General features: G+C 43.5%; 1 protein-coding gene across 4 annotated transcripts in view; it reads left to right on the top strand.

Annotated features, from left to right (window-relative positions):
• The first annotated feature begins 407 nt into the window (after positions 1 to 407).
• Positions 408 to 12204, top strand: part of CALCOCO2 (calcium binding and coiled-coil domain 2) — a 29580-nt gene continuing 17783 nt past the window's right edge. For 3 of the 4 annotated variants that reach the window (XM_075994503.1, XM_075994500.1, XM_075994502.1), the window contains exons 1-2: positions 408 to 485; positions 8878 to 9067. In XM_075994503.1, coding sequence (XP_075850618.1) covers positions 8888 to 9067 — 180 coding nt within the window. In that variant the 5' untranslated portion in view covers positions 408 to 485; positions 8878 to 8887. Of the gene's footprint in view, positions 567 to 8877; positions 9068 to 12204 lie in introns of all 4 variants that reach the window. The other variant, XM_075994501.1, reaches the window with a different exon arrangement.

Genomic DNA, 12204 nt, shown 5'->3' with positions numbered 1-12204 from the left:
CATTCAGGACTGAAGGAAATAGAGGTTAAAAAGAGAAAAAATCCTAAGTGGACACATAGGTACTACAGTAATAGGGTATTGGGCAGGGGGGAGGGGAGAGAAGGGCGGGTATATACATACATAATGAGTGAGATGTGCACCATCTGGGGGATGGTCATGCTGGAAACTAATATGCCGAAATAAAAAAATAAAAAAAGAGAGAGAAAAAGTAAGTACATAGTTCCTTCTAGGGGATGAAATAGGTTCATTGGGGTGAGATCTCTGCATTGGACTGGGAAATGCCCTCAAGGGCGCTGACCACCTCTGGGTCCCAGTCACTGAACACTACAAGTCCCAGCAAGCGCCGCGGCGAGGGCGGGGCTTGCTGCCCGCTGTGACGTTGTGGGTGGGACCAGGTGGGAACGGCTCTCCCGTGGGCTTTTAGCCCCGCCCCTATCCCGTTCCCTGCCCTGTTGCTGTTGCGCTGCTGCTGGCTGCTACCCCTGGTGAGTCCCTGCAGTGGAAGGGGGCGCTTCAGCCCTCCGGTTACCCACACTCTGATTTCTAGTCCTGAGAAAGGTCCAAAGGTGGGTAGAGGGGCGGCCGGTTTCGGGTTTCACCACAGTCCACCCTCGAGAGTGATAGTCCTGGAGGCCCTGGAGGCCTTTCCGCTGCCTTGGAGGGTTAAGAGGCAGTTTTCTCTGAGGAGGGCAGGGCTGCAGGGCCTGGCCGGATGGGAGGCTCCTTGGGACACCTCTGACGCGAGGGTCTGGACGCGGCAGCCCCCTGGGGCCCGAGGTCGTGGCTTCCGTAATCCCTCGCCTTGACGTAATCGCCCTTGGCTTCTAGGCAAAGGCGGGGCCCTGCCGCCTCCTCCTGGGCAAGTTACTTTCTCTTTGGGCCTCAGTTTCCCCCTCTACGGGTAGGTTTGACCCCTGAAACACTTTTCCGTTTGCATTCTGCAATTGCAGAAGGAAATGTTCTACACAGTCTGGAAGGAAAGGAGGTGTAGTGCCCTGCTGCTTTACAGCTTATCTCCCGTTGCTCCTCCCCACCGCCACCATTAGCCCAATTTAGTTTGGGGGCTAAAGTTCCCACTCACATAGGATTTCAACCCCACCGGGCATGTTAACTTTTTGCTATCACTTGGGTTCTTTGCTCCAGATGCAAGCCAACAAGTGGCCATGGTTGGAGCTGAGTAGAATAATATAGATGATTTTTAACTTTTCTCCACTATTGCAAAAACCATTTAAAGCAAAGGACTTTTTGCAGTATGTCTTTGTAGCTTATGTAGAACACATGATTGAGGAATATCCAGATGGCGTATTTTCAGGAGGCCTTGAAACTCTATCTTTTAGCAGACATGACAGCTGAGGAGTAGAAAGGACCTTGAAAAAAGGGTAGTCTGTAGTCCTGAGTTACCTGGCTAACGAGTTATATTGTCTTTTGAGTCAGATAGTATATCTGGGGCACCTTTAAAAACGTGGCTGTACTTATTGATAGACTCTCTCACATCCTTATTTTCTTAGATGAAAAGAGACACAGTTGAAATGAACTCTTTCACTTCCTTTTTCTTTTACTTAGGATCATCACTATAGCTAGAAAGGTCCTTAGAGATTTTCTAGCCTTATCCACACATTTTACTGATGAGGAAACAGAGTCCAAGAGGAGTTAGTGTGACTTGGCTAAATTTCAGAGATAATGGGTGGCAGAACTAAGACAGGAACCCAAGTCCCTTGTTCCCTAGCCTAGTCCCCTTTCCACCACACTTCAAACACTGTCACTGCCCATGTCACAGAGACATGGCATAGTAGAGTCTCCTCTTTCAAGGAAAAAGTGGATAGTCTCAGTAAAATGGAGATTTCATACATAGCTTTGAGCTTTTCACAGTTTCTTTCAGTTGCTTGCATCTCATGTCCCAGAACTGCTTTTCTGTTCTCTCCTCGAACTGGTGCTGGTACTGTTGTGGTGTGGTATGTGGGATGAGGGCCTTCGGACAAACTGGGCAGCCAATTCAAACAGTTGTTAACATAGAGTGTTAACGGCCTTCTGGGGGCATAAAATTTTTATAAGGCACTCTGAAATGTTTTAGGTAAGGAGCTAGAATGAACTTGGAAATTTTGGACTAGAGCGAGTGGCTCAATAATTTTAGGACCAGTGATTGTGCCTTTGCTTTTGCTACCTGTCTCAGGGCCATCTACACACCCGTAGTATCCCCTGCCAGTGTTCTCTAAGGGTAGTTATGTGTAAGCATCTCTGCCAGGGCCAGGGAGGAATGGGAGTCAAATCAGTTCATCCATTTTGCTAATTGCTAATCGTTTAGAAAGTAAACTACAGCAGGATGAAGGAATTCGATTAAGTATGTGTTTGACTTATCTTTGTACTGTTCCCAAATGAGGAATTGATTTGCATTTCTCTCTTAGCTGTGGAAGCATTTCATTTCATTCTGGGAATTAATCCAGAGAAGCTACCTATAGTCTTCATTTCTCTTGAAATGTGCCCACTGGTATAAAAAGCTAATGTAAAAATGTTGGGCATTTAAAATTTTTTCTGCTAAAAAGCATATCAGTGTGGTTTACAGATTTGCTCAGAAAGAGCAGAAGTAGAACTGACTGTTCTTTTTCTTTGGGAAGACATAAGAGGATCTATACCCTTGTGGAAACAGTCCTGGGAGTAGTATATTAGGTTTGAAAAGCTCATTAGATGAAAATGTGTCAGGTTTTCTTAGAAGCCAGGAGCCAATTCAGGGGACTCATTTTAAAATATATTCCTCTTATTGCCAGCTCCTCTGAGAACTCTAATCTTTTGGAAACTGAGCTGGGAAAAAAAGTAGGTACTATGTCAGATGCCAAGTAAAGTGCCTCTCACAGTTTGTGGAATCTGTGCGCTATTTTCTCATGTTTGATTGTTTCGTTTTTAAAAATAGCTATTTGTTTTCCCTGGTCGCTCCTTCTGTGGCCAGGCTTTGATTTGGGGATAGGAGTAAGGAATTAGGTGGAATACCATTTCATAATTTCTATAGGGACCTAATTCATCCCACTGATTTTTCACAACTCAGTAGTTCTCTGGGCTTCTAAATTTAACTTTTGCTCTTATATTTCTTCTCTTTTCCTTACCTATATGAATTACTGCCAAATTAGAAGTGGATGGTGGACAGCTTTTATAGTGGGAAGGATGGTTAAAGGAGAGGGATGTTGGTGCTTAAATCATTCCAGTTTTCTTTCCATATCTTCTTTCCCTCCTCCTTCCACAAATGCTCACTTCTAGACTGGTTTATCACAAAGGTGATTTCCCAAGCCATGGTTGGAGCCCATTTCTCCCAGGGAATTTTATCACTGAGAGGAAGGAAAGACTTTAAGGATCACTGGCCTTAAAACTCAACAGATGCCTTATCTCCAGGAAAAGTTGAATGGAATACTTCTCACTGACCCAGTTCAGGGTGGTGTGGTCATACTCTAGGTTTACCCCTGCCCTTTGTGTCCTCAACTTGGTAAAAAGGAGAAGAAGGGAAGCCACTGTTGTTCTCCAGTCTCCCTGCCTCCTTAACCCCTTCCCCTCTTTTGGCAGAGGAGAATTTGAACCTTATTTCGAGAATGGTAGGCCGGTGTGGTGGCTCAACGCCTGCAATCCTAGCACTCTGGGAGGCTGAGGCGGGAGGATCGTTCAAGGTCAAGAGTTCGAAACCAGCCTGAGTGAGACTCTGTCTCTATTAAAAATAGAAAGAAATTAATCGACCAACTAAAAATATATATACAAAAAGTTAGCCGGGCATGGTGTCACATGCATGTAGTCCCAGCTACTTAGGAGGCTGAGGCAGTAGGATCGCTTGAGCCTAGGAGTTTGAGGTTGCTCTGAGCTAGGCTGACACCATGGCACTCACCCTCGCCTGAGCAACAAAGTCAGACTCTGTCTCAAAAAAAAAAGAATGATTGAGTTCTGTATTCAGAGTGCCATCGAATGTCCTTTGAGTCCCTTCTGGGAAGGTGATGAGATCTCTCAAATGGGAAACTTCATGGAGTCTCTTGCATTTTTGATGTGCAAGGAACCAAAGCTGTTGACTTTGACTATACACTCAAGCCTCAGAAAATGAACACCTTCATGTCATTTTGTATATGTGTGTTTTCCTTCCTTCCTTCCTTCCTTCCTTCCTTCCTTCCTTCCTTCCTTCCTTCCTTCCTTCCTTCCTTCCTTCCTTCCTTCCTTCCCTCCCTCCCTCCCTCCCTTCCTTCCTTCTTTCTTTCTTTTCTTTCCTTTCTTTCTTTTCTTTCTTTCAGAATCTCGCTTTGTTGCCCAGGCTAGAGTGAGTGCCGTGGGATCAGCCTAGCTCACAGCAACCTCAAACTCCTGAGCTCAAGCGATCCTACTGCCTCAGCCTCCCAAGTAGCTGGGACTACAGGCATGTTCCACCATGCCCAGCTAATTTTTTGTATATATATTAGTTGGCCAGTTAATTTCTTTCTATTTATAATAGAGACGGGTTTCGCTCTTGCTCAGGCTGGTTTTGGTTTTTGTTGTTGTTGTTTTTTCTTTTTTTTTTTTTGAGACAGAGTCTCGCTTTGTTGCTCAGGCTAGAGTGAGTGCCGTGGCATCAGCCTAGCTCACAGCAACCTCAAACTGACCTCAAGCAATTCTACCGCCTCAGCCTCCTGAGTAGCTGGGACTACAGGCATGTGCCACCATGCCCGCCTAATTTTTTCTATATGTATTAGTTGGCCAATTAATTTCTTTCTATTTATAGTAGAGACAGGGTCTCTTGCTCAGGCTGGTTTCGAACTCCTGACCTCGAGCAATCCGCCTGAGCAATCCGCCTGCCTCAGCCTCCTAGAGTGCTATTACTGGCGTGAGACACCGCGCCCAGTCGTGTGTTTTCCTTTCTTCAGTGCTCTGCTCATGAGCTAACTTAGATTGGTTGTTTTTCTAGTAAGGAAAGAGAGGCTGTACTAAGTCATCCATACCCTTGGCTAGTCTTGCCTTTCAGAGTAGCATCCATTTGCAGAAGAGCTTGCTAGAGTTTGACAGTGTGGAAGGTGGGTAATGGACTGTGAATTTGATGGGTTCTTAAAGAAATCAAATCTGTACCTTTTGTTTTTTGGCACCATGCCACTTGAACCAGCCATGCCAGCTAAACCAGCCATACCAAGAATTGACTTAGCACATGGAGATTATCATCTCCTCACCCTGTTTTAGAAAAGAAAAAGCTGATAAACAGTAGCTTCCCCAATGGTAGATAACAAATTAAGACCAGGGATTTAAAAAAAAGAACTCTTAGCTCCAGAGTCACCCTAACCTGCAGAACCCCTTCCTTTTTCACAATTTGATGAATGATGTACATATCTTGTTCATTCATTTATTCAACAAATACTTAATCCAGAATTACTATGCCTTAGGCATCATGTTGTAAATACAGTGGTGACAGTGGGTTTTTTTTGTTTTGTTTTTTTTTGAGACAGACTCTTGCTTTGTTGCCCAGGCTAGAGTGAGTGCCATGGCGTCAGCCTAGCTCACAGCAACCTCAAACTCCTGGGCTCAAGCGATTCTCCTGCCTCAGCCTCCCGAGTAGCTGGGACTACAGGCATGCGCCACCATGCCCAGCTAATTTTTTCTGTATATTTTTAGCTGTCCAATTAACTTTTTTCTATTTTTGGTTGAGACGGGGGGGGGGGGGGTGTCTCACTCTTGCTCAGAGCTGTTTTCAAACTCCTGAGCTCAAGCAATCCTCCCGCCTCGGCCTCCCAGAGTGCTAGGATTACAGGCATGAGCCAACGTTACAGTCATTCTTATCTGAGTATTTATGAGCTGTAGTCTAAGGACAAATTAAGTCATTTTACAGGCTCAGATAAATTGGTGCTCCAGGCTTAGAACAGAGTGCAGGCCTCAGTATGACTGGAGACCACTAGGGAAAAAGGGTCTGCAAGCTGAGAAACCTCTCTGCCCACCCTCCTATAGCCTCCAAGAGAAACGCTCATCACAGTTTATAATGGGGAAAAGTCTTGACCTAGACTGGAACTCCTCCCCCACCATCAAAAACTGTTCTGAGGTTTGAGGTTGATGATGTAGCTAAACTGTGCTACTAACAAGAAAGTAATACATTTCTTAGTTCTTTAGCTCAATCCCAAGAATAGACAGTTCAGTGCCCTGAAGTCCCATTGTCTTCTTTGTGAAAGAAAACTGACTTCTGGGGAGTTAGAAGTAATGAAGTCTTCATAAAAGGCCCTAAAGGACAAGGTTCAGAGAGCTTCAGTCTAGCCAAACATGTGGAGGTTCCTGGAGGGTGGTGCACCTGGAGAGGGCGTGCAAGCCTGTGCTCCTTCTCTTGTCCCTCACTGTACACATCTCTTCACCTGTATCCTTTGTAATATCTTTTATAATAAGCTGGTAAATATAAGGTTATTATAATGCTGTGAGCCCCACCAGCAAATTAATTGAATACAAAGAAGGTTGGTCAGAAGTTCTGGAGGAACAGACTTCCAACTGGTATGTGTGGGCGGAGGAGTACTGGGGACAGAGTCCTCAACCTGTGGGATCTGATGCTATCTCTGGGTAGACAGTGTTAGGATTGAACAGGAGGACGTCCAGTTGCTCCCCACCCTCCTTTGGTTGGAGACATCTTTTGTGTTGGTGGTGGTTGTGGTGTGAGAGCAGAAGAAAATATAGTTGAGTTTTTCTAAACACCTTGTAAAACCCTGGGTTGAGAATCATGGACTCACTAAATGTTAGACCTGCCAGGCATTTATAAGTCTGTGCATGTGATTTGTTTGAGGGGCAGGAAGTATCAGGTATCAATAATTCAAAACATTTTATTTCTTTTATGTATTGTTTTTACCTCCAAAATAGTTTGCTTTTTTTTTTTTTTTTTTTTTTTAAGAGAGAGGGTCTCACTGTGTTGCTCAGGTTGGACTTGAACTCCTGGCCTCAAGTTATCTCCCACCTCAGCCTCCCAAGTACCTGGGACTACAGGTGCCTGGTTTCCCATTCTTTTTTTTTTTTTTTGGAGACAGAGTCTCACTTTGTTGTCCAGGCTAGAGTGAGTGCCGTGGCGTCAGCCTAGCTCACAGCAACCTCAAACTCCTGGGCTCGAGTGATCCTTCTGCCTCAGCCTCCCGAGTAGCTGGGACTACAGGCATGTGCCACTATGCCCGGCTAATTTTTTTTTTTTTTTTATATATATATCAGTTGGCCAATTAATTTCTTTCTGTTTATAGTAGAGACGGGGTCTCGCTCTTGCTCAGGCTGGTTTTGAACTCCTGACCTTGAGCAATCCGCCCGCCTCGGCCTCCCAAGAGCTAGGATTACAGGCGTGAGCCACAGCGCCCGGCCTTGGTTTCCCATTCTTGATCACATTTTATCTGTACTGTGATCTAGAAAGGTGAAACACAGGTTATTATCCCCATTTTATAGACAGGGATCCAAACTTTCTCTCTGACTTCCAATCATGCTGCATTTTTCTGGTTCTTTGCTGTGACTCATGCTGTTTCCTTCACCTGAAATGCCCTCACTCACAAACCCACTTGTCAAAATCCTAATCTTCTTTGAGGACTAATCTAAGATTCTACTCATTCCCTGAAGCTTTTTAAAAAATTTTTCTTTCTTTTTTTTTTTTTTTTTTTGAGACAGAGTCTCGCTTTGTTGCCCAGGCTAGAGTGAGTGCCGTGGCGTCAGCCTAGCTCACAGCAACCTCAAACTCCTGGCTCAAGCAATCCTCCTGCCTCAGCCTCCCAAGTAGCTGGGACTACAGGCATTCGCCACCATGCCCGGCTAATTTTTTGTATATATATTAGTTGGCCAATTAATTTCCTTCTATTTTATAGTAGAGACGGGGTCTCGCTCTTGCTCAGGCTGGTTTCGAACTCCTGACCTCGAGCAATCCGCCCGCCTCGGCCTCCCAGAGAGCTAGGATTACAGGCGTGAGCCACCGCGCCCGGCCTAAAAAATTTTTCTAACCAGTTTTATCTCTCCCTCTTTTGAACCCCAGAGCATTTTGCACTTCTTATTCCATTCATTTGGCAGTCACTTGTATACTCATCTATCCTCTGTATTAGATTGGGATCTGTTTTAGGGCAAAAACTATAGCAGTAATAATCACTAACATCTGTTAAACTGTTTCTTTGTGCAGACTCTGTGCTAAGTACTGGAGTGCCTACTATATGGCAGGCACTGATTTAAGTGTTGGGTGCTTTATATTATTTCACTTAGGCCTCACAAAAAAAAAAACAAAAAACGAATGGGGTTATTATTAGTCCTATTTTACAGATAAGAGAAAAAGCACAGAGCCCAGTCGATTAAGTAAATTTGCCCGTCATGAATTTAGTAGGTGGTGAAGCTGGAATTTGACTGCACCATTCTGATTTCAGAACCCATGCTTGTCACCACTACATGTCAAATAATCTTCTCTCATGTCTTTCTTCTCCCTCCCATCCCCAGCTCCCAGCAGAATGTTTACTTATGCAAGGGCCCAGTAATTATAGATAAATGGAATTGAACGAAGAAGCAAGCCAAACTCCAGAAAGACTGACTTTCCTAATAGGGCTTGTTGGGATGAAAAATCTAGAATTTAAGTCTTATAATTCCCAGCTATTTTCTCTTGGCTGCTTTATTTATTTAAGGCATTTAGAGAAAGGGGAACAAACTAATTACAAGCAGAGAGGGTATGTTAGGGTAGTGGTGCCTATGGTGAAGAGGTCAAAGATAATCTCAGAAAATTCTAATAGTGTAGGAAGTTATGAATGGGAAATGGCTCAAAGTGAAACAGAAAGCAAGTTGTGTGATCTCAATACTTGTCAGGATTTTGCTTTTCATGAGTTGGCTTTGAACGGAATGTTCCCTGGACGAGAGCCCAGAAATCTCCAACATTTCAGACAACCCTTTTTGAGCCTTACTCTCTTCTATATTTCATAACAGGACCCCCACCATGGAACAGACAATAGAAGATCCCCCCACATCAGCTGTCTTGCTGGATCACTGTCATTTCTCTCAGGTCATCTTTAACAGTGTGGAAAAGTTCTACGTCCCTGGAGGGGACATCACATGCTATTACACCCTTACCCAGCATTTCATCCCCCGTCGAAAGGATTGGATTGGCATCTTCAGGGTAAGTGGTTAATTTATTACCAAGTGATCAGGAACTAGAGGTGAATTTTAGTTACCCAGATGTGTGACCCTCTCTGTGTGTTATAAGCATTTTGTATATTATGCATGGCAAATTTTAAAATCCTAAACTAAACTCCCTAGACCTTTGCTCTTTTTTTTTTTTTTTTTTTTTTTTTTTGGAGACAGAGTCTTACTCTGTTGCCCGGGCTAGAGTGCCACGGTGTCAGCTTAGCTCACAGCAACCTCAAATTCCTGGGCTCAAGCTATCCTGCCTCAGCCTCCTGAGTAGCTGAGACTATAGGCATGCACCACCATGCCTGGCTAATTTTTTCAATATATTTTTAGTTGGCTGATTAATTTCTTTCTATTTTTAGTAGAGACAGGGTCTCACTCTTGCTCAGGCTAGTTTCTAACTCCTGACCTTGAGCGATCCTCCTGCCTGGGCCTCCCAAAGTGCTAGGATTACAGGCGTGAGCCACCACGCCCGGCTGACCTTTGCTCTTAACACACCAATGTGTGCTGTGGGACTCAAGTTTTAATTTCAATCTCAAGTAAAATAAGATGGTAAATGATACAATCCCCAAGTTTTATTATGCTTTTAAAAACCAAATAGACGGGAAAAAAAAATTTTTACAAATAAAGATGGCTATTATAACGGAAAAAAAAACAACTAAATAGAAATGCTTTCAAATGATCCTATTTTGAAATATTTGTGTATGACTTGACTGAGATGGGGTGACCCCTATATAATTTCTGTGACATTAAATATTACTTCCTTACTTGGTACAGTGTTTGTTTTAATACAAATATCACAAATCTGGAAAAAATGTTGAGAAATTATCTAGTCTGACATCCTGTATCCAAAAAGTTCATTCCTGAATAAGAGTGTCTCACTACTTTGTAAAGATTTCCAAGGATAGAAAGTTTATGATGAGCTCCCTCAGTGACCTCTTCCAGTGTCTAATCACCATGTCAGTTCAAGTACAGAAATGATATTTTAAAATTTTAATTAACTTACTCTCTGTGTCCCCTTCTCCCTCTTACACATCGCACATGCACCATAATGACGAATGTTTATTTCCAGAGACGGGAAATAAAGGTCAAACTTAAGTAATTTATACTGCTGAGTCCCAACGTCAGTGACCTTTGGTTTGACACCTCAGTATGTCATGTGCCTGTTTGCCAGTACTGTTCATCCTGAAACCAGACACCATTCTTGACTGCACTGGGAATGAGCTGTGGCTCATTTACATCCCTTGTTGAATGCCTTTTCCTTAATTGTTTGGAATATCAAGCTTATTGATGGAGGAGTGGAAGCTGGAAGTAACAAGACTGGCGTGTGGAGTAGGGATAATGGACAACCCTCAGGACACTGTTAGGTGTCTTGACGGCTCCTGAGACCGCAGGATATCAAATCATCAGACTAACGGGTGTTCTAACACAGAAAACTGGCATACTCAGAGTGTTTTCTATCTTGGAAAGTAGATGGTAGCTATTGTTTTTCTTCTTCCCTTATATGTAGCAAAGTACATAGATCAGCATTGCCTGGTAGAATTTTCTGCAATGGAGCTGTACCTTTGCTGTGCAGTACAGAAACCGCTGGCCACATGTGGCCCTTAAGCACTTGAAAAATAGCTAGTGTGACTGAGTAACTGGATTTTAAATTTTACTTAATTTTAATTAATTTAAATAGCCTCGTGGCTAATGGCATCATATTGGACAGTGCAGGTATAGATAATAAAAAAGAGAATGATTCAAAAATTACTAGGTTTTGGCCAGGCGCGGTGGCTCACGCCTGTAATCCTAGCACTCTGGGAGGCCAAGGCGGGCGGATTGCTCGAGGTCAGGAGTTTGAAACCAGCTCTGAGCAAGAGCGAGACCCTGTCTCTACTATAAATAGAAATAAATTAATTGGCCAACTCATATATATAGAAAAAATTAGCTGGGCATGGTGGCACATGCCTGTGGTCCCAGCTACTCGGGAGGCTGAGGCAGGAGGATTGCTTGAGCCCAGGAGTTTGAGGTTGCTGTGAGCTAGGCTGACGCCACGGCACTCACTCTAGCCTGGGCAACAAAGCGAGACTCTGTCTAAAAAATAAAATTACTAGGTTTTGAAATGTAATCTGCAACTTTTTTTTTGAGACAGAGTCTCATTGTATTGCCTGGGCTAGAGTGCCGTGGGGTCTTGCTCAGGCTAGTCTCTGACTCCTAAGTTCAAGCAATCCTCCTGCCTCAGCCTCCCAGAATGCTAGGATTACAGGTGTGAGCCACCGTGCCCAGCCTGTAACTTTTTTTTTTTTTTTTGGAACACAGTTATATTTTTGTTTTGCTTGGGCCAGTTATATTCCCCAGGCACCTAGGAACTGCTAGTGAGGACTTCACCATAAATCAAATGAAAATCTCATACTTTTAAAAAACAAATGTTTAAAGGCATTTAAAAAAAGATGCATTTATATTTGGAATGCTTCATGCATTATTGCCAAATCTCAATAAGGAAATAATGGTTAATCCAAAAAAAAAGGCCTCCAACATTTAGTGTCCATAAAGCTATTGACTTGAACATGTACCCTGAGGACATACTATGTGCTAGGCCTTTGCTGACGTTGTTTATGTGTGAGTATGTGTATGTATGTGTTTTCTAATATCATTTTCACAGCACAGTAGCCCCCCAAAGTAGGTAGTATTATCTCTTGTGCACAGGTGGGTAAAATGAATATCTTTTGGTGACTTTCCCGAGGTCTCACAGTGAGTAAGTGGTGCAGCAAGTTTGACTCCCAAACTTCTGCTTTTTCTCCTCTGCTGAATTCATTTGAACAGCACATGGTAAATTAGAGAATGAAGAGTTGACTGTAAAGCTCTCCCCAGTGTTCTTTCAGTGAAGCCTTAATCAGACCATTCTTCAACTCCTCATCTCCCCTAACACTGGTAATCCCTGGCACCACATAGGCACTCAGTAAATGTTTTTTAATATATGCAATATGTTACATCTTCTCAGTATAGTGAAAGCTACCACCAGTGATGGAGCCTAGAGCAGTAGGAGTCAGCTTTCCTTCCTTCAGTGTATAATCCTGTGCTCCATACTCTTGACCTGGGCATTTAAAATCTTTCTAAGGCAACCTGGGACCAGGACTACTCAAG

This window comes from Microcebus murinus, chromosome 18, assembly GCF_040939455.1.
Source record: "Microcebus murinus isolate Inina chromosome 18, M.murinus_Inina_mat1.0, whole genome shotgun sequence".
NCBI lineage: Eukaryota > Metazoa > Chordata > Mammalia > Primates > Cheirogaleidae > Microcebus > Microcebus murinus.
This window is presented reverse-complemented; position numbering and strand designations above follow the sequence as displayed.